This window comes from Mesocricetus auratus, unplaced genomic scaffold (genome assembly GCF_017639785.1).
Source record: "Mesocricetus auratus isolate SY011 unplaced genomic scaffold, BCM_Maur_2.0 Super-Scaffold_100010, whole genome shotgun sequence".
NCBI lineage: Eukaryota > Metazoa > Chordata > Mammalia > Rodentia > Cricetidae > Mesocricetus > Mesocricetus auratus.
The window spans coordinates 23,768,658-23,791,074 of NW_024429194.1; the positions used below are offsets into that span (position 1 = coordinate 23,768,658).

The 22,417-nt window shown below is 49.0% G+C and overlaps 1 protein-coding gene across 1 annotated transcript in view; it reads right to left on the minus strand.

The window, feature by feature from the left end:
* Positions 1-371: 371 nt before the first annotated feature.
* Armc9 (armadillo repeat containing 9) overlaps positions 372-22,417 on the minus strand; it is a 128,286-nt gene continuing 106,240 nt past the window's right edge. The window contains exons 22-25 of the mRNA XM_040753139.1: positions 22,119-22,255; positions 17,121-17,250; positions 2,511-2,683; positions 372-2,146 (exon numbers count right to left, since the gene is read on the minus strand). Of these exons, the coding sequence (XP_040609073.1) occupies positions 2,088-2,146; positions 2,511-2,683; positions 17,121-17,250; positions 22,119-22,255 (499 nt within the window). The 3' untranslated portion in view covers positions 372-2,087. The remainder of the gene's footprint in view (positions 2,147-2,510; positions 2,684-17,120; positions 17,251-22,118; positions 22,256-22,417) is intronic.

Sequence of the window (22,417 nt, forward strand, 5' to 3'; positions counted from 1 at the left end):
ACTGCTTACAACTCCAGTGTGAGGGCTTCTGAGAACTTCTTTTGGCCTCTGTGGACACCAGGCACATACATGTGCACATACAAAGATTCGGGCAAAGACACATAAAATAAAATAAATAAATCAATCTAAAAGCAACAACAGAAACCCAAACAACTGTCTTAGGAAGCCTGCGTCTACTCTCTACACATTCTTTTAAAAACCAGGTCCCGCCGGGCAGTGGTGGCGCATGCCTTTAATCCCAGCACTTGGGAGGCAGAGGCAGGCGGATCTCTGTGAGTTCAAGACCAGCCTGGTCTACAAGATCTAGTTCCAGGACAGCCTCCAAAGCCACAGAGAAACCCTGTCTCGAAAAACCAGAAAAAAAGCCCCAAACAAACAAACAAACAAACAAACAGAAAAACCAGGTCTCCTGCAGCCCAGGCTGGCTTCAAACTCAGTATGTAGCACAGGATGACCTTGAACTTCTCATCCCCATGCCTCCCCTTCCTGAGTGCTGACGGACAGAGGAGTGTGAGCATATATGGTTTCTGTGATACTAATGATGGAACCAAGGGCTTTGCGCATGCTGGCGAGAGCGCTGCCTCATGAGCTGGGCCCATAGGATATTCTTATTTTTAAATTATTGTTTTTAGAACTTTGTACATGAGCAGTGTGTCCACATCTTCCTCTGTCCCCTTTGTCCCGTCACCTGCAACAGTGTTTCTTTCGGCAGAGTCTAGAGCAGCCGTTCTCAACCTACCTAATCCTGAGACCCTTTAATGCAGTTCCTCATATTGTGGTGACCTCCAACCATAAAATTCTTTTCATTGCTACTTCATAACTGAATTGTTAGGGGTTGTATTGCAAGTATCTGATATGCAGGGTGTTTCATATTCCACCCCTGTGAAAGGGTCATTTGAGCCCTCTCTGAAGAGGTCATGACCCATAGGTTGGTAACCGAATGAGGCTCCCCACCCTCCTTATTGGCTTGTGGTTGGTTCTCGTGAGAAGTGAGGGGTCACCTTTCACCAGCCCCCCTGGCCAAGCATCTGGGAAAAGACTCCTCTGGCATATCCTTCTCAATGTGGATGGCACTGGCTTGACGGGTGGCTTCATGTCTAGCTTAGCTTCTATGATGGCCAGGGAAGCTGAATGCAGAATTTGCCATTCTCTGTGGCCACAAGGGTCAAAGGCTACCCCCTTTTCTCTTGTGGGTGCAAAGGGTGGCCAGGGAGCTTCCTATCACCAGAAAGGCAGTCAAGACCTCTCCCAACCTCTTCTCACAGCTCAGTCTGAGGAAATGATGCCTGGGTAGTGGAGCTCTCACAGTCTTGCTCCTGGGCAGCCTGAAGGGACGGCATTCCTGGGATCCTCTGCCACCCAGGACGTTGGAGACAAGTGTCCCTTCATACCCAGCGCCTGCAGCTGCTGGCTGGTAGAGAACCAGAAGCCGATGGGTCCTCAGACACGTGATGGTGACAGCGTGGGGAGGAAGCCATCTTCACTTCCTGTGGGACTGGCTGCCTGAGGAGAGGAGCCAGAGCCAAGGGTCCCGACACAGAGCCCCTCTATCCCACACAATCCCTTCTTTCAATCTGCCCTTGTGCAAACAGAATAATGAGAACTTTCCCTCCTGCCCTGGTCTATCCTCACAGGAAGCGGTGCCTGCTCCGTTTGCTCAGTGTGCCTCTGGCAAGAGCTCACTGTTTGCTGAGTCTACAGGACATATGGAATCTACCACTCAGGGAATTGTACACCAGGCCTGGCTATTCGATGCCACTGGATGTGGGGCGTGGCCAGCCATCAGCTACGGGTGTTATTATTGTGATTATCTCAACTGACGCTCCCCAACCCTGTGCAGTCTGGAGACAGGGCAGGGTCAGAGAGGCCTGACTGCTTCCCGCCTGGCCAGGTTTCCCATGGCCCCTTGGCACTACCTCGGGGCCTGGGAGGGAGTAGCCTGACCTGAACCTCCGCTTCTCCGTTTCCAGAGGGAATAGGGAGAGGCCATGACGGCTTAGCCATCATGGTAGAAGGGCAGGGTCTGCCCAGGGAGGGGCAGTGACTGGGCTGTACCCCAGCTGGCGACATTTTGCTGCTTGACATCTTCACTCTGTACTCTTGTTAGGAAAGCCCAGCTGGGTGGAGATCAGTTGACTGGCTGAGGCTGAAAGAGGGGAGGAAGACAGAGAGGCTGGGCTTGAGCAGGGCCTCCCATCAGAAGGTGGGTCTGAGTTCTAGACCAACCTCATGCAGTGGAGACAGGCAGCTCGGCCTCCAGATGTGGGAACCTTTTTCTATGGAATATGATCTTCAGGGTGTCACTGGGCCAGCTTATACACTAGCTGTCCAGCTAAGAGCAACGAGTAAACAGGAAGGTTAATAAAGGACAGGTTGCCCAGGGCAGCCCTGGTCTTGTGGGGAAGGAAAGCGTGTCTTTGTCATTTGTCCGGGCAGTTTGTGGGCCCAAATACAGGAGCACAAGACCCTTCCTCTGAGCCCTTCACCAGGCAGGGTGCTGGCTGACTTACTGTGCAGGCCTCTCGTGGAGGACGCTGTGGAAGCCGGGCGGCTGGCCTGTTGGGGGCCACTTGAGGAGAACAGGGGGGCCAGAGACAATGCTTTCGCCTTGAGCATGTTCAACTCCATGGTCTCTGGAGTACTGGGTACCCAGAGCTTGTAGGTGGAGGCTGATTTGAATTCCCTAGGAGAAAAATAGGTACAGTCTAGAGTCACAACTATTACACAAAAAGTCAAGAGTAGGAATTTTGAGAGGAGGGAGGCCACTAACTGTGAACCCTGACAATGTGGCCGCCATATTACAGGGGAGGAGGGAAACAATGAGGAAGAAATAATAGCTGAGGGGTTAACAGTGAGGGGAAGAGGAGCAGGGCCTTGGAAAGTACTGACATTTAATATATTTGGTTTTTTTGAGATGGGATCTAACCAGCTGTCCTAGAACTTGCTTTGTAGACCAGGATGAACTAGAACTCAAGAGATCCTCCCGGTTCTGCCTCTCCAGTGCTGGGATAAAGGTGTGCACTACCATGCCAGGTCAAAACCTATTTATTATTTATGGATAGGGAGCACATGACACGGAACACACGTGGTCAGAGGAAACTTGCGGGAGTCAGTTCGTCCCTTCCACCATCTGGGGTGAAATGCGGGTAACCAGGCCTGGTGGCAAGCACCTTTATCCACTTAGCCACCTCACCAGCCCACTGGTAGTGACAGTTTATACTGTACTGTCAGGGAGGTGTTGGCAGCTGAACTGTGGCCCCCCAAAAGGGGTCTGAATCACATACTAGTAGTAGTAATAGTAGTTTTTCAAGACAGGGTTTCTCTGTAGCTTTGGAGCCTATCTTGGGACTTGTTCTGTAGACCAGGCTGGCCTTGAACTCACAGAGATCCCCCTGCCTCTGCTGGGATTAAAGGCATGCGCCGCCACCACCACCTAGTCCAGGAGTACATTGTTGTAAGAGTGCTATTGGATCTTTCCTGCTAGAGTCTGGACTCTGGCAGCCCTAACAAGCTTGGCTTGGTCAGCTGTCTTCAGAAGGCATACAAAGTATGCACAACAGTGAAAAACAAAGAAAGGAGATTTATTTAATGTGGCCACAGTAGGAAGGGAAGCCAGTAAAAAGGCCCAGTGGACACCCCAAGCTCTGACATGATTCGGCTTTCCACAGTCCTGGTCAAGAGGTGGTCCTGTCCATCCCTGCCTCACCACCGTCAGCCCCAGCCCTCCTGCAAGGTGGTCTGACGGCTGTCAGAATTGTAGGGAATCTTTCCCTGAGAGAAATACTAATTCCTTGGGGACCACTGTCTCAATAGTCTAGAAGGTACGAGTGTCTCCTAAGATATCCTCTACAATAGGCTGCAGAGATGGAGACACACACACACCCACACACACATTAAGTAGGTAAATGTGAAAAAATAAAGGCCTCTACATCAGTGGCTGACACCATGAGCATAGCTGGCTATCTTGATGACTTGCCTTATTTTAAAGGGTTTGGAATACAGACAAATGGCTATAGTCAGCCAGGTTGGATCCCACAACCAGCCCAGAAACAGGCAGAGGTGAGGAGACCGTGCTCCAGGGCACACCCTGAAGGGTCAGGCTTCCACCCAGCATGGGAAAACAGGTAGTTAGGGAGCCCAGCTTCTCACACTGCAGATATTTGCTGTTGTAGCCTAGGAAGATTAATTTTAGGAGGCGTGGCCAGGGAAGGCCTTGCTGATACTGTGCTGCTGAGCCCGCAAAAAAGCCCGTGATACAGGTGATCCATCTTAGCAGAAGCAGACTGAGGGTCCAAAGTTCAGCCGCCTCCCTGAGGTCATCCACATAGCAGCCAGGCAGTGACGCAGGAGGCAGGAGCCAAGAGCAGTCGCTTTCCAGCTGCCTTCCACCATTTCCCCACAGAACTCGGGTGCGGGCTCCACTGCCCGTCCTGATTGAGCTGGAGCTGGGCTGAGGATTCCCCGCCCATCCCATCTTGCAGTCACAGTGCTAACTGTTTTCTCACATTGAGAGCCAGGCTCTCACTTCTCACAAGTGTCTGTTTTCCTGTGTCTGAGATGGTGAAGTGACAGGACCGTCACCCAGTGCTGTCACCATTACATGAATTTACTCCACCAGTTCACAGGCAGTACACGGGCCGCAGGTGACCAGTCTTCCCTTCCCCAAGCGAGTGCCTTAGGGTGTGAGACACACATGGTTTGTGCATCCAGATGGGTCTGAGCTTGCTAATGGGGATCCTGAGCGAGTATAGAGATGGCGGTAGGCGCAGGCCCCACCCCCTCTCCTCCAGCAGTGAAGGATGTGCTCTCTGTTGAGGGGTGAAACCCAGAACCATAGGAAGCATGAGACGGTCTCCCTAGAGAGGCCCAGGGCCAGCTCTGCCCTTCTCTAGCTGGTGACTCCGCATGAGCAAGTCCTCTGACACGTTGGAAGCTTCAGTTTCTCCATCTGTAAACGTTTAAACACGGGAGCTGGAGAGATGGCTCAGTGGTCAGGAGCACCTTTTGCGAGGACTCAAGTTGAGCTGTCAGCACCCACATCAGGCCCCTCACAACCACTTGTCACTGTACCTCCTGGGGAATCTGACACTATGTAGCCTTCTGAACTCCCATGCACACACCTACACACAGTCACAGTCACACACACAGTCACACACCTACACACCTACACACAGTCACACACCTACACACAGTCACAGTCACACACACCTACACACAGTCACACACACAGTCACACACCTACACACAGTCACACACCTACACACAGTCACACACCTACACACAGTCACACACCTACACACCTACACATAGTCACACACCTACACACCTACACACAGTCACACACCTACACACAGTCACAGTCACACACACAGTCACACACCTACACACAGTCACACACCTACACACAGTCACACACACCTACACACAGTCACACACACAGTCACACACCTACACACAGTCACACACCTACACACAGTCACACACCTACACACAGTCACACACCTACACACCTACACATAGTCACACACCTACACACCTACACACAGTCACACACCTACACACAGTCACAGTCACACACACAGTCACACACCTACACACAGTCACACACAGTCACACACCTACACACAGTCACACACAGTCACACACCTACACACCTACACAGTCACACACCTATACACAGTTACACACCTACAAACAGTCACACACAGCCACACACCTACACACCTACACACAGTCACACACCTATACACAGTCACACACAGTCACACACCTATACACCCACACACAGTCACACACACACCTACATACAGTCACACACACACCTACACAACTACACACAGTCACACACCTATACACCTGTTAAGAGAAGCTTTTTCCTTGCTTGCCGATTTGGTATATCCCCCGCCAGTCGCCTGGGCTCTGCCGCGCCAGCCTGGTTCTAGATCCGCATGAGTCCCAAATAAACACACAGGAGGCTATATTAATTATGAAGCTGTTGGCCTTGTTCGTCTCTTACTGGCTAGCTCTGCCTTAAGTAATTACCCCATAATTGTTAATCTAAGTATGTTTCTTACCGGAGAATAGTTCCCGGTGTCCTACTCCCATGGCGTCACATGTTGACTCTCCTGTGTTTCTCCTACCCAGAATCCTCCTGGATTCCTAGCCCCACCTATCTAGATTCCTATTGGCCAGACAGTGCTTTATTAGCATAAGACTTCCCCAACATCTCCTCTTTTCTGTTTAAACAAAAAGAAAGGTCTTAACTTTAACACAGTCAAATTGTATATAACAGAACAGTTATCAAGTAAGAACATAGTTACAATATTTTAGCAAGATTTAAAGAAAATATATATCCCATCCTTGTGAGTCCAAAGTCCTATATGTAGCTTATCTTTTATCATAACTAAGGAAAACTATAATTATAAGTATCTGTCTTCAACTCCATCAAAGACCACAGAAGGATAATATATAAACACTAGGATTGACAGAGACATCTTACTGCCTGGACAGTCACCCGAAGTTCCTCTGTAACGTTGGGGCATCCATCTTCAGCCCATAGGCCACAATGTGTCTGGAACACTTCTCAGCAAAGCAGGAAATTTCAAACTGTCTATCTGCATTGGTAGTCTGTCAGTCATTTTTCTTTGTCCTGTAGACAGTCTCGTAGACTCTTCATGAAGCAGGAACCCTGTAAGACTGAGTTCAGTAGTCACTTTCCTGTGGGTCCTGCATGTCCAGTTTATACAACAGCAGTCAAACAGTCTAGGCAAGAGCAGTTTCTTGCCCAAATGGCTAATCTTGCCATGTTGAAAGCAAACTTCATAACAAGTTTCTTCGATGCCCATCTTCCTCTCAGATATAATTGGTGCTGCCAGGAGCAGACATTTCTCATTGTCAAAAAAACCCTAGACCATTTTAAATGCCATGTTCTGAAGGTCTTTCAGAGGTTTGAAGACTGTCTATCTGTCTCAAATATATTTCTGTATATCTAGAAAACCTAACTTACCTAACTATAAATTCTATTATAAGTAACTATCTATAGTCTGTATTCAATTATGCATTACATTTTAGAAGATCAGTATAAGCACAATGCTTAATCAAGAGGAGAAATATAAACATCACAAAATTGACCTTGAATTTGTATCAATAAATGAAAAGCAATACCCATACCATAATTCCCCTTTTACCATTAAAAAAATTGGCTGTGATCATTAGCCAATTATAAACAATCCCATTTAAATGAAAACAAAAATTTATAAACAAGATGGGAATTGGGACGTCGCTCATTCCAAACTGCTTCCTGCTGGAAGGGGGCGCTGTTTATACCATGGGGATCATGACAAAACTCAGAAACCTGTATAAGTCCGTATTTTCGGGGTCTGTAAAGCTCCATCATCTTAACTGTCTCAGTCGTTGAAACACCTGGTCCACTGCTTCCGGGGGTCTTGGTTCGTGAAACCACAGAAGCCTGGAAGGAATTCTCAGCTTTTCATTTTCTGTAGAAACATAAGCAAAAACTCCTTTTCCGAGTAACATATCCTTATACTTAAATTTTGAAGTCAAGTCATTTTCAAAAGATAGAAGTTGGATTAATTTAGCAGCATTTATAATCAAGTGTACTTTAGCAGCTGTTCCTTCCTTAGCAATCAAAAAACTGAAAAACATAATAGCGTACAGTATCCAGACTCTCTGTGTATTTTCCATCTTTACGTGGCTTATTTATTTATTTATTATTACTTTATTTATTTTTCTTTGAGACAGGATTTCTCTTTGGAAATCTGCCTGCCTCTGCCTCTGCCTCTGGAGTAAATCCTACCAGCGTGCACCACCACAACGCCGGCTTTTGTATTTATTTACCACTTTGCCATTTCATTTTCGAGAGAGAGTCTCACGTATATTTTTAAACACACTGTAAACCTTTAAAGGTTTTGTTCATACAAGTCTGACTTTACTGTAAATCTTTGTTTTTCTGGCCACGTGTCTTATCTGTTAAAACCGCGGCAGTTTAAACTGCCTCTTTTTTTTTTTTTTTCCAAGATGGCGGGCGTAAGCATGATTCCAGCTTACCGCCTCAGTCCATGCTGACCTCCAGCAAAAGCTGCCACTTCCAGCTGTACGTACACACCTTTCAATCGTTAGCAGAGTCTCTTAAAACAACCTTGTTGGTTTTTTTTTTTTTTTTTCTTTTTATGCTGAGTCAGGAAGACTCCGGTAACCGAGCCACGTGAATCTCGGCTTGTCACTAGCTAAACAGAGCACACCTGAGAAAAATGCTGCTACCAAAATCTGTGCTTCTCGCCGTTCTTCTGTTTCTAAAATTTCTTTAAAGCTTTTGTCATTTTATGTGGAAATTCATCATCCCACTTCTGACACCATTATGTTAAGAGAAGCTTTTTCCTTGCTTGCCGATTTGGTATATCCCCCGCCAGTCGCCTGGGCTCTGCCGCGCCAGCCTGGTTCTAGATCCGCATGAGTCCCAAATAAACACACAGGAGGCTATATTAATTATGAAGCTGTTGGCCTTGTTCGTCTCTTACTGGCTAGCTCTGCCTTAAGTAATTACCCCATAATTGTTAATCTAAGTATGTTTCTTACCGGAGAATAGTTCCCGGTGTCCTACTCCCATGGCGTCACATGTTGACTCTCCTGTGTTTCTCCTACCCAGAATCCTCCTGGATTCCTAGCCCCACCTATCTAGATTCCTATTGGCCAGACAGTGCTTTATTAGCATAAGACTTCCCCAACATACATCCACACACAGTCACACACCTACACACCCACACACAGTCACACACATACCTACACACACACCTACACACCTACACAACTACACACAGTCACACACCTACACACACACAGTCACACACACATACACCTACACACAGTCACACACATACATACCTACACATAGTCACACACATACAAACCTACACATAGTCACACACATACACAACTACACACAGTCACACACCTACACACCCACACACAGTCACACACACACCTACACACAGTCACACACATACACAACTACACACAGTCACACACATACACACAGTCACACACATACACACCTACACATAGTCACACAATACAGTCACAAACACATAGTCACACACATACAATCACAAACACATAGTCACACACATACAGCCACATATATATACACATAATTAAAAATAGTAAATATAGCCACACCTTTAGTCTCAGCACTCAGGAGGTAGAGGCAAGCAGGTCTTTGTGAGTTTGAGGCCAGCCTGGTCTACATATTGAGTTCCAGGCCAGCTAAGGCTACATAGAGAGACCCTGTGTTTAATTAAAAAAAAGTTTCAAGAGGCGGCACATGTCTTTAATCCCAGCACTCAGGAGGCAGAGGCAGGTGGATCTCTGTGAGTTCGAGACCAGCCCAGTCTACAGAGCGAGTTCCAGGACAGCCAGGGCTACACAGAGAAACCCTGTCTAAAAACAACCAAACAAACAGGCAAGAAGAGCTACAAAGTTGAAGCAGGCTGCCGTTATTTGGTACAGCGCCTGCCTAGTGAGCACAAAGCCTTGCGTTTCCCACATAAACTAGCCATGGCGATACAACTAGTAATCCCCACATCCCAAGTGCGGCGAGGAGCAGCAGAAGTGTATCATCCTCTACTGCATATAGCAAACTGGAGGCCAGTCTGGGCATCATGAGGCACTGTGTCTAGATAGATACATAAGTAGTTAGGTAGGCAGGTGGATAGACAAGACCTTGTCTCAAGATACATAGGTAGACAGAAAATTATACAGGTACTTATAAACTTAAAAAAAATTAGGTCCACAGTTTCCTCCTAAGAAACCCCAAAATTGTAACCCTCATTTATTGGGTGTGGGATGTTTACACTGGGACCGCAATGCAACCTCACATTTATATATATCCAAAATTTTAATTTAAACTCTCTGTGAGTTCGAGACCAGCCTGGTCTACAAGAGCTATTTCCAGTTCAGCCTTCAAAGTCACAGAGAAACCCGTTCTTGAAAAAGCAAAAAAAAAAAAAAAAAAAAAAAAAACCAACCAAACAAAGATTTGCATTTCACCAGTGAGCCTTGAGTAAGGCACATCACCCCCTGAATCAAGTTGGAACTCCTCTGCTGGCACTTAGCTAACCTTCTCCCCAGCAGGAAGTAATTCTGCTACTTGGAGGCCTTGGACTTGAACTGCCGTCCTTCTCTTAATCTCCTGCAGTCCCCACTGCAGTCTGAATTTATTAAACCTCCATAGTCACAGGAGCACACTCAGAGCCAGGCTGATCTCTGTGAGTTTGAGGTCAGCCTGGTCTACAAATCGAGTTCCAGGACAGCCAGTGCTACACAGAGAAACCCTATCTCAAAAACACAAATAAATAAAAAGAAAAGAACAAGCAAAACCTCTCCCTAGATACACACACTGTTGTCTTTTGGAAGAACCCTGATTAACACTGTAAGAGCTATAGGGCACTCTTCTGGGTCAGGGAGAGGACACCCTCAGGCAGGACTCCCTCTGGCTGGCTCTTCCCAGAGTCAGCACTGGAGCCAGGAAATTGCCCTGGGTGGATAGAAGATGCCAGGTTAGGATACGGCAGGGTAGACAGCTGGAAAGGAAGTCCAGGAGGCCATTTACCCATGATTTCCACAAAGTCATTTGCTTCAGGAACACATGGCAGTTTGACGCATGTGTTCATTGGGAGGTACCCCAAATATAGGCAAGGATTGATAAGGGTGCCACTGTATGTCAACTTGTCAATGGGGACATTGTGTTGGCAGGGAAGGGCAATGTAAGAGGCCAGGGAGACAGTATCCTCACTTGTGTTGGGAATGACGCTGAGTGGTTCCCCAGCAGTGGCTCCCATGCCTTCCTTACACAGGAAGGTATAAAGGACACGCGTAAGCACGCTCTGTGCTCTCTGCGCTCTCGATTTGGAACCAGCTCTTGGTTGCTGCCACAGACACCTCGTCCAGAGAATAAGGAAACTGAGATGGGTGGGTAATGGGAGAGAAGAAAATAAACGGGGTGAAGGCAGATGTCTGACAGCCACCAACAGTTTGCACGAGTGCCCACAAGCCCTTGGCTCTCCAGTCCTGCTACCCATGGCCTCTCATTATAAGGGCCATTTTTAGCTGGATGTACAAAATACTGTATCTTGAGCTGCCAACTATCTGGTGGGGACACATGAGGGGAGGGAGGGGAAAAGTCATATACATAAACTCTTTTCTCATATTTAAAAAGCTGCAAGGAGAGAATGAATCTCTTTTATCTGAAATGCTTGAGGCCAGAAGTATTTTGATTTACTTTAGAAACACTTTGGTGTAATGAAATGTCTTGGGGACAGGATGCAAGTCTTTGAGGGGGGCAGGGTCTCACTAAGTCGACCAGGCTGACTTGAGCTCACAGCTCCTGCCTCCGTTTCCTGAGTGCTGGGGTCAAAGGTGTGCATCACCATGTAGGATCCAGGTCTGTCTCTCTTCTCCATGTGCGTATGTGAAGGCCTGCATGTGTACCATGTGTGTGCCTGGCCTCGGGGGTCACAAAGGCGGGCAGATGCTGCTGGAGCTACGGTTACAGACTAGGCTTGGGGTGGGTGCTGGGAACTAGACTCAGGTCCTCTGCTAACACAAAGCAAAGTTTCCAGAAAGAAGAAGCCACACCTCTTAACACACGTTCTCCAGAGCTCATTAACTGCCTAGAACGTCAAGGACTATGGAGAGGCTGGGCTCTTGGATGCAGGTCTAATGGAGTTTCTCTTGGACTGTCTTTAGCCCTTGAAACAGCCATTCCTTACCCAGCTCCACATCAGACCTAACAGCCTAGACAATTGGGTAAAACTTTTTGGAATGTACAGACGAAACTCTAGTCCCCGCCCAGCAAAAGGCTGGGAGTCATCAGACAGTATCTGAAGCCTATGGCAGAGGTTTCTCCTCACTGTAGCCACCTCCTGCATGTTTCCACCAATATATTTGAAAAGTGCCTTGGTTTAGGCCTTTGTTCTGTTACTATAAAACACCATCAGACTGCTACCATGCTGGAACACTGAATTTGGGGTGACCTAAATCAGAGTTTCTGGGCTGTTGGCTCCATAGTAAGCTTTTTTTCTTTTCTCTTTTTTTTTTGCGACAGGATTTCTCTGTGTAGCCCTGGCTGTCTTAGAACTCACTATGTAGACCAGGCTGGCCTTGAACTCACAGAGATCCTTCTGTCTGCTTCCCGAGTGCTGGGATCAAAGGTGCACTACCACTGCCTGCCATAACAAACTCTTATTCCCTCTGAGGTGAGCATTGCGTTTTAGTGTCACAAGCAGCAAGGACTCTAATTACTGAGTCATTTTCCCAGTCCCGGGACCACATCTTATTGCAAAAAATCATTTATGCTGACAGGCATAGTGGTACACACCTTTAATACCAACACTAAAGGCAGAAACAGGTGGCTGTCTATGAGCTCAGGTCAGCCTGGTTTTCATACTGAGTTTTAGGCTATCCAAGGCTACATAGTGAGACCTGTCTCACAAAACAACAAGAAATCATTTATGCTTCATGTGTGCATATATTTTATTAATATACATAATATAACCTGAATATAATTTTATAGTTTTTAAAGACAGGATCTTGCCAGGTCTAGTGACATCTGCCCATAATCCCAGCACTCAGAATGCTAGGGTAGGAAGATTGCTAGATCTTGAGGCCAGCCTGGGATAGACAGTGAGACTCAGTCTCAAAACAAAGAAATAGACAAGAGCAACCACAACAAAATCAAAAAACAAATCCTGGCCGGACGGTGGTGGCGCACGCCTTTAATCCCAGCACTTGGGAGGCAGAGGCAGGCGGATCTCTGTGAGTTTGAGGCCAGGCTGGACCGACAGCCTCCAAAACAATACAGAGAAACCCTGTCTTGTAAAAACCAAAATAAAAAAAAAATAAGCCAGGTGTGGTCTGTGTTACTCATCTCTAATCCCAACACTTGGGAGGCTGAAGCATCAATATTGCCAACAGCAAAGCCAGCCTGGGCTACACAGTGAGATCCAAGCCAGTTAGGGCTACATGGTAAGAGCTGCTCTCAAAAAACCCAACAGAGGGCTGGGGAGACAGCTCATCAGGTAAAGTGTGAGCTATGCAAGTATGACTGGAGTTTGAATCCCTAGGGCCCACAGAAACATAATGCCAGTAATCATGGTGACCCGCCTGTAATCCCTGTACACCGGAGACAGATGGACATTGGCTAGTTAGACTACCTGAATCAGCGAGCTCTGCATTCTACCAAGACCCTGCCTCAACATATAAAGTGGCAGCCAAACAAGGAAGCCAGCTGATGTTAGCTTCATGCCCCACAGAGACAAACACACACATAAGAACATGTGTACCTCTACCTCACCCCCACTGCTCAAAAAACAAACAACAGAAATACCAAGTTCTACTTGCTATAAAGGCAGGGTTCAAACTTTCCAGGTTTTGGAGAATTTAGGATTCCAGTCTTTCAGATTAGGGTTGTTTAAGCTCTAGTTATTAAATGACCATTTCCTGTCTACATAAGAAAGGCTCTGGGCCTGGAATTAGATATGAGCACCCCATCTGTAGGATGCACCCCTCCCACTCAGCTATGGTCGGTTTCTGGGCCTCACAGGGCCACCTACAGACCGTGTGCCAGCACCATGCCAACCTGTGGTGGCAGGCCTGAAGATGATGGAATGGCAAGCTGCATTCGGGGTGATCTCCTTCCTGGATGCTGACACCCGGGAACAGCCAGTGTTCAATCCGAGGAGCAAGCAAGGACCCTTGTAGCTGGGACTGAGTGCTATGTGAGGCAGTGCCTTGGCCCAAAGCATTCTTCTTGCCTACTCTGTCTTTTAAAACATTTTAGTTTTTATTTTGTGTGCATGTGAATATACTGTGGGTCGTGTGTAGAGGTCAATGACAATAGTGGGAGTCAGTTTACTCCTCCCACCATGTGGATCTTGGGGATCAAACTCAGGTCCTTATGCTTGGTAACATGTACCTATAGTCACAGATCCAACTTGCTGGCTCTATCTCTGGTTTTTGTGTGTGTGTGTGTTTGTTTGTTTATTTGTTTTTTTAAGTTTGGAGCAGGATCTTGCTATGTAGCCCAGACTGGCCTTGAACTCACAGCCTGGTACAATAAATGTATTTTTAAAGTCTGATCATTGGTGTTTCCCAGTGACTTAATGCTAGGGATTTGAAGGAGCTGGTAGGAAGAAGGGTCTGGTGAGATGGCTCAGCAGGTAAACTAGGTGCTTGCTGCTCAAGCTCAGAGACCTGAGTTCAATCCCCAGAGAGTACACAACGGTAGAAGGCAAGACCAACTCTACCAAGCTGTCCTTTGACTTTCATACGTGGATCATGGCACACGTCCCAAACCCACATATACAAACTGATGATGAATGTTTAAAAAAGAAGGAAAAATCTTTTTTCGAGATAGGGTTTCTCTGTGGCTTTGGAGGCTGTCCTGGAACTTGCTCTGTAGACCAGGCTGGTCTCTAAGTCACAGAGATCCGCCTGCCTCTGCATCCCGAGTGCTGGGATTAAAGGTGTGCGTCACCAACACCCAGCAAGAAGAAAATTTTTACACAGGAGAGGAAGACGGGACAGTGAGGTTGGAACTTTATTTCTGGTTCCTCCAAAAGCAATTTTATAGCAAGACGAGGTGCTGGAAAGCACTGGAAAGGAGCCCATGTGGCAACCCTGTCCAAGTGCCCCAGGAGCTGGGCTAATGGAGCAGTGCTGTCAGTGTGCCCACGGCTGTGGCTGCCCGGACACACCCTCTTCTGGGATGAGGTACTGCCCCTACCTCAGAGACTAACGTTTTCTGCCAAGGCTGTGCAGACAGTCATGCCTTCTCTCTGTCTCCTGTGTTCATCTAACACGGGTTCTGACACCCAGGGATGGGAATTCTGTGGCAGGCACCCATCTGTGTCATCTCTGAGGATGGTGGGGATCAGCTGTGGTCATTTGACAGCACAGTCAGCTCCTTGACTGCAGGAGAGGGCTGCCTGTGGCTGCCTGAAGCCTGTGGTCAGGGGTGTGACCTGTCCTTGTGGTCAGGTAGGAGGGAAGGGTTGCTTGGAAGGGGGCTGGGCTGAAGCCAGCCCAGCAAACATGAGGTTAGGAGTAGGCAAACGATATTCCCTGCATGGCCAGTGTGTGTGTGTGTGTGTGTGTGTGTGTGTGTGTGTGTGTGTGTGTGTGTGTGGCGCAACGTGTTCTCTTCTCTCTTTCCTCCCTGCTCTTCCTCACATGGAACCCCTGCACTAATCGCCGAATTCTGTGACAGACACGAAGATGAAGGCATCAGTGCCCAGTAGGAGTTTGGAGGGCCAGCGGGGTGTAGTAAGGGGGTGTCTGCGGGAGAGCTTTGTGGAGGTGACCTGCAACTTCAAGAATGGCTATTTTTAGGGAAAAGGCTGTCATGAGTGGTGAGCTCCGGAAATGAGCTCAGCGCTTACAGGAAGAAAGAGGCCTCAGTGCAGGAAGGGCAGATGTGGCCCAGCTGGAGTGGGGCAAGCAGGCAGTGAGGAGGCTGGCTAGCCCTCTGAGTTTCCTAGTTTTGATCCTTACCCTCACTGTGGGAGACCCTCACCAAAGAGCCCCTGAGCTGGTAGACAAGCTCCCCTTTAGTAGCTCAGAGAGGGGAGGAGGGCCATGGCAGACCAGCTAGTGAGGCAGAGCTATGCACTGCAGACACCACAGGAAAGGGGCTTCTGTTGCCCATAGACACCATCATGAGGTGTGTGTGTCTGTGTATGTGTGTCTGTGTGTGTGTGTGCGCGCGCATCTCCCAAGTCTATTAGGAAGGTTGTCAGGGAAGGCCCATGAGGCCACTGACTCATTCCTCCAATGCAGTCCGGGGGTACATGCTCACTCAGCACACTCTAGCTTATTTCAGTGCTAGAGATGGAGTCCTCCTTCCTGAAGCTGCTCTGTCTGCAGGACAATGTGGCCAGAGGCCTGCAGGGCAGGAGATGGATACGGTAGGCCCCTCCCTGAGGTTTTGGCAGTCTGAAGGGCTGCTGAGACCCCCAGAGAGGTGCCTTTAGATTGTGGAAGATGATAGCAATCCACTGAGGGCATGCCTGTGCTCATCGGGGTAGAGACAGGAAGAAACATCTGTCTTACTCCCGGTTTCTGTCTGTGGAATCTGACCTCTGTCTGAGCCATGTACCGATGTCATTCTCCGCCTCTCCCCTCTATCCCACCCTCTGTAAAGGGCCTGCTGCCACAGATCACTCACCCCTGAACACTCCCAGCAGCACCCCTTCCCTCCCTTTACTCATTTCTCCTCCTCTCCCCCTCCCTTTTTGTGACAAAGTCTTTCTGTGTAGCCCAGGATGGCTTCAAACTCCTGATCCCCCCAACCTTAGTTTCCGGAGTACTAGGATCATAGGTGTCCATCATCAGGTTCGGTTTCTTGGCAATTCTTCAAACTATGTCCTTAAAGGCAGGTGGATCTCTGTGGGTTTGAGTGATATCCAGACCAGCCAAGGCTACACAGTGAAACTCTGTCTCAAAAACCAAACCAGGGGGTTGGAGAATGGCTCAGCTGTTAAGAGCATTGGCTGTTCTTCCAGAGGTCCTGAGTTCAATTTCCAGCACTCATATGGTGGCTCGCAACCATCTGTTTTATGACCTGATGCCCTCTTCTGTCATGTAGGTATACATGAAGAGCGCTCATATATAAAATATAAATACAATTAAAACAAACAAACAGAACAAACCTAAAAGCAGCGGAGTAAACATCTGGTCTGACAGCCATGGCTCTCAGGCAGCAGGTCCCCACTGTCCCTAGCTCTGACACACTGATGGGCCACCAGGTATCCCAGTAGGCATATTTACCATGTTTCAGGCCCCAGAGACGCCACTTTCACTTTTGTTGGGACACAGGAGCCCTCTAAGACCCTGTATATCAGCTGAGGTGGCAAACGTCTTTAATTCCAGCACTTGGGCAGAGGCAGGTGGACCCTTGAGTTTGAGGCCAACCTGGCCGAGTTCCAGGATAGCCAGGACTACACAGGAAAATCCTGTCTAAAAAAAAAATCAGTATGCCTAGCCTGTGGGGACTGATCCCGGGGACCTGATGTCTAAGAGGGATTCCAGGACTCACGACATCCTACCTGTTGGTATGTCCACTGCTTGGGTCCTGGATCACATCCTTTGGCCAGCTGGGGACTGCTGTGGGAATCAAGCGAGGCTCTTCTTGATGTCCAGCTGGTAACCACTCTCTTGGCTTGGGATCTGTAACTGCTGGGGAGAAGACAGGGCCCAGTACACACCAGTCCTGGAGCCTCCTAGGAGAAAACAGGGCCCAGTACACACCAGTCCTGGAGCCTCTTAGGAGAAGACAGGGCCCAGTACACACCAGTCCTGGGGCCTTCTAGGAGAAGACAGGGCCCAGTACACACAAATCCTGGGGCCTTCTAGGAGAAGACAGGGCCCAGTACACAGAAGTCCTGGAGCCTCCTAGGATGTTCTTTCCTGGGCTGGGCTGCACAACAAAGGAAGACATGGCCCCAGGCCCATTCGTGCTGGCTCCCAGACCCTGATCTTCATGGGCCGGGGCTTTTTACCCTGCAGCTTGGGATCTTGCGGGCAAGGCACGGTATGGGAGGTGTTGTCCCTTCCTATGCAGCCTTCAGCCCCTCGGCCTCGGGGGAATAAAAGAGTCATCTGACTGTCTCCTTGGGCCCCTGTTCACACCTCCACACAAAGCTGGGAGGCAGGTTTGGTTATTATGAACAAATATAACTAGGTCTCCTGTGTTTGGGATTGCTAAATCTGGCAGCTTTACATTTAAGATAGAAATAGAGCTGGGCACTCAGTTGCCTGAGGAGATGCCATCAGGTTGGACCCTCAGTGTGCTCACTGGTCTAGCAAGTGGTCACTGGCATGGTCAGGCTGCAGGACATGTGACTATTACGTCGAGCTGTGGAGACCTGGAGACAGGCCCAGGTCACCATTTTCTGTCATCTACCCATTCTCTGGCCCAGTCACTGTCAGAGCGGCACTGTGACAGGGTCTGGGGCTGCCACTCCCTTCATCCAAGCTTCTTTCTAGTCTCCACATAGAAAATGCCTCTGTCGCCACCCGAGGTGTGACTAGACAATCTTTTACTTTCTCTGTGTAGCCCTGGCTGTCCTGCAACTCGCTCTGTAGACCAGGCTGGCCTCAGACTCAGAGATCCACCTGCCTCTGCCCCCAGCGCTGGGACTTAAGGCGTGTGTGCCACCTAGTCAGTCTTTTTCGTTTTTAAATTTTCTCTTCTTAGTTCTGTATTAAGTATAAAGGAACCTGTTCTATATTTCCCCTCAAACCCAGAGCAAGAGGTTTTTTATTGACCCAAACGAGAAACCCATTTCTGATATGGACCCTAAAGGGTGGTGTGGCCTCCAGTCTATCTGGGCTTAGAATTGTCAGCTTCTGACTCCCTTCCTGTCTGCACTCTGCCTTAGACCCAAGCTCTGGCTCTGCATGGGAAAACCGCCACTCAGTTTTCCAGGGCTACCACCAGGGCAGGAAAGACCTCTAGCCGGGGCTTGCTGGGGTCAGGGTACAGGGACAGCACAATGACAAGCGGGAGAGAACAATGGTGAGCTCCCCGGAGCCCCTGCGGAGGCTTTTAGTCCGTCCTTCCTGTGAAGGTTAAATCTTTGGTGCTCACTTTTTATGGGTATATGTGTGTGCCCGAGTGTATGCCTGTCTGTGTACCATGTGCATACAGGAGCCTTCCACCATGTGGGTGCTAGGAATCCAAACCACCTGAGCCAGTCCAGTTACTTTTATTTATATCTTTTTGAGATTGGTTCTCATATGCCTGGAACTCACTATGTATGCCAGGCTATCCTTGAACTCACAGAGATCTGCTCTGATGGTTAGTCTTCATTACCAACCTGACACAGTCTAGGATCCCACAGGAAGGGAGTCCTGATGTGGGTGTGTCTAGGTCAGGTTGGCCTTTGGGCATGCGGGTGAGGATCCTTGATTAATAGGAAGACCTGCCCACCGTGGGTGGAACCATTCTTACTAAGCGTAAGAATGCAGAAAGCAAGGGGAGCACTAGCAAGCATGCATACTGATTCCTCTCTGCTCATGCACACGGGTGAAATATGACTGGCTGCTTCCAGTTCCCACTGCCTTGACTTCCCCACAATGATGGTCACCAGAACTTGTGAGCCAAATAAATAAACCCGTTTTCCCTTAAGTTGCTTTTGCCAAGGTGTTTCATCGCAGCAACTAAGGCATCCCTTCTTTTGTCACTTCTCTCGTCACATGCCACACTGTAGCTTCTGGGGTCCCACCGAAGTAAAATGGGCCCACGGAGAGAACCAGATCTGGTGTGCACAGGCAGCTACTAGACAGACTACTGGGGCAGGTGTGACTCCTCTGTGGCCAGTCCATTTCAGACAGCGCTGGGCACTGAACCCCACATCTACTCACCTGTGTGATTTTTTTTAAAGGTCAGATATGAGGATGCAGCCCAGCTGGGCCTGAAAACCACTTGCTGTGTAGACCAGTCTGGCCTTGAACTTGCAGCAATCCTCCTACCTCTGCTTCTGAGTTCTGGGATTACAGGACCTCAATGGTGTGTGGTTGACACTCTTAGTGTCCAATGGGAAGAAATAAAACAGTAGACAAGATGGCGCAGGGAGAACTCGAACCGTCATTCCCTCAGGCCAGGGCTGATGAGAGCTGCAGATCTCCTGAGACCCCATCAGAGGGGTCGGGCAGCCAACGGATGATTAACTGGCACTGGTGTACTGAGGGGCTGGGTGGCTGTGGATGGGCCAGATTGAAGCGGGTGGAGGAGAGGTGAATCTACACCGGGAACAGAACAGATGCAAATCAAATGCCGGGAGGCCTGGCTAGCAGATGATGATGGAGAAGGGCGGGGAAGTGGGAGGCAATGGAGAGCCTGGGACCCAGACCGGCCAAGCCACTGGGGCAGGGTGAGGAGCTGACACTTGGAAGGCCGTCCCAGCACTTGGAGGAGGCTGGCAGGGTGTGCTCATGGGGAGAAACAGCTGCGCAGGTTCTAGGTAGCCGCAGGGGCCAGGGCATGGTGTGCAGCTGTTGCCACAGTAGACAGGGGCCCGGGGAACTTCTCATAACTACCAAGGCAGTTGCCCCAATGGAACTCACGGAAGAAGCTGGAATTTGCTAGGGCTGAAACTGATTCATGTTCACTCGTATTCTTTCTACATCTGTCGCTATCTCCCTCTCTCTCCTTCCTGTCTCTCTCCTCCTGCCTCACCTTCCTCAACAGGATCTGTGTAGACCAGGCTGGCTTAGAACTTACAGTCCTCCTGCCTTTGCCTGTGGAGTGTGCTGGGATGACACACGTGTGCCACTATGCCGTTGGCCTAAGTCAGCTGTTTTTGAAAATTAGTAATTATCAATATTGACTTTGGCAACTGCCACCAATGTCACCTAGCCATTTCTATGCACGAGCTCAAGTACCCCTGAACCCAACAGCATGATGAATCTATCTGAGAGACAGGACAGGTGCTGGTGGTGTGGCTCAGTGGTAAAGCGCCTGCCTGGCTGTATGAGGACCTCAGAGTGAAGTGCATCCAAGGAGACCCTCATCCTCCGGATCAGCAGAGCCAGCAGACACTCTGGACGCCGAGCTAATCCCTCATGGGGAAGGCATTCTTAGTAGACTCACAGCTGTAAACTCAGGCCAAATGACCAATGACCAGTGACTTGGCAAAAACCTTGAAGCTGCCCCTAACCAAAAGGACCCTTGAATGCCCCTCCCGAGCCACAGGGACCCCACTTGGGCTCTGTGACTAGCTGGTTCCTCAGCATCTGGGCATGGGAGACTTTGACTCCAACCAACGTGAGCTGTGGCTTTTCCTGTCTGAATGGAGATTAGAGTCTTATGTGGCCTACTCACAATCCTTTCAATTTCCTTTTGAAAATTGAAAAAGAAATATTCAGTATATTTCTGGGTCAAAATGCTCAAACACACACCCCCACACCCTACGCCCAGCATCTAAAATATACTTTTATGCCTCACCAGTTCTGCAGTTTCTGTTTAACTCCCTGACTGACTGACTGACTGCTTCAAAGCACATTCCGACCTCAGGGCTGTTTGTGTGCTCAGCCGCACATTCTGATGCCATGGAGCCTCTAACTGAGACACTGAGGTTCTGAAACCTGGTCTCAGTCTACATTGGGATGGTTTAGGTAAGCTTTGGGAATGTCCCGAGGGTTCATCTGGCAGTGCAGAGGCAGTGAGACACGCAGATGTGGAGGCTAGGGCAAGGAGGTGTTACCGCCTGGGGGGGGTGTTGATATAGTCAACATAAAATCCTAAGAGCAAGCCTGGCCCTCTGTGGCTGCTGGCTTCTTGTCTTGCCATATGCTCTGGGACTCTAGTGTGTATGTCCACCATAGTGCCATCTACCATGCTGTGACATAAGCAAGGAGGACCTAGCAAGAGGTTAAAGCAATGGGAATATAGGGCTTTATATTTCGTTTCCTAAACTGTGAACTAAATGAACCTATTTTAAAATAAAGTACTCAACCCCAGGTAAAGTGCTTCTTCTGAAAACATGAAGCCTGAGTTCAGTACCCAGCACCTACACAAACACCAGGGCATGGCAGTGTGTGCCTGTAATCCCAGTGCTGCAGAGGTAGAGACAGAACCGTCTCCGGGGCTTGCTGACCAGCCGGTCTAACTGCATCAGTGGGCTTCAGGGTCAGTGAGAGACCCTGCCTCAAAAACTAAGGTGGAGAGTGACGAAGACACCTAATGTTGACCCCTGGCACACACAAAATAAAACACCCCGCTGCAGGCATTTTGTTACAACCATGGGAAGAGGACTAAGCCACATAGCAAGCAGAGATGGCTACTTCAAAGTTTCATTAAATTGAGGAGCTGCTAGATGTGAGTGGTAGACACAGTGTTTTAACGGGACCTGGAAACAAGCCCGATACCAGCTCTGTCAGGGGGACTGGAGGCCTGTGGACTTCTGTGACCCAGGACTGTGGCTGAGACCAGAGAGCTCCGCAGCGGCAGGCATGTGTCTGTAGGCCCCACTGCTGCTTCACTTGGATTCTTGAACCCAGGAGCTCAGGACCGCCTCTGCACGCACGCACAGTGTTCTTACATGGAAAGGATATGCCACGCCCAGCAGCACCAGGTTTGCGACCTTTGCAGATGTCCGGCTGAGTGGCTGGTAGGGTCTGCAGACAGCTATTTCTGGCTTGTTGGGCATTCTGGGGAGAAATGAGATGGTCTCCCAGCCTGCAGAAAAACATGAAAAAAAGCCAATAAATACAGATAGCAGGGAGGTATTTGAGGCGGGTTTTCTCGCTGATCCTGGAGCACACCGATTCAGCTGGACTACCTGGCTTCGTAGCATCACAAAGAGATGCAGGAGGTGGCTGTAACTGGGGCTATTTTGGG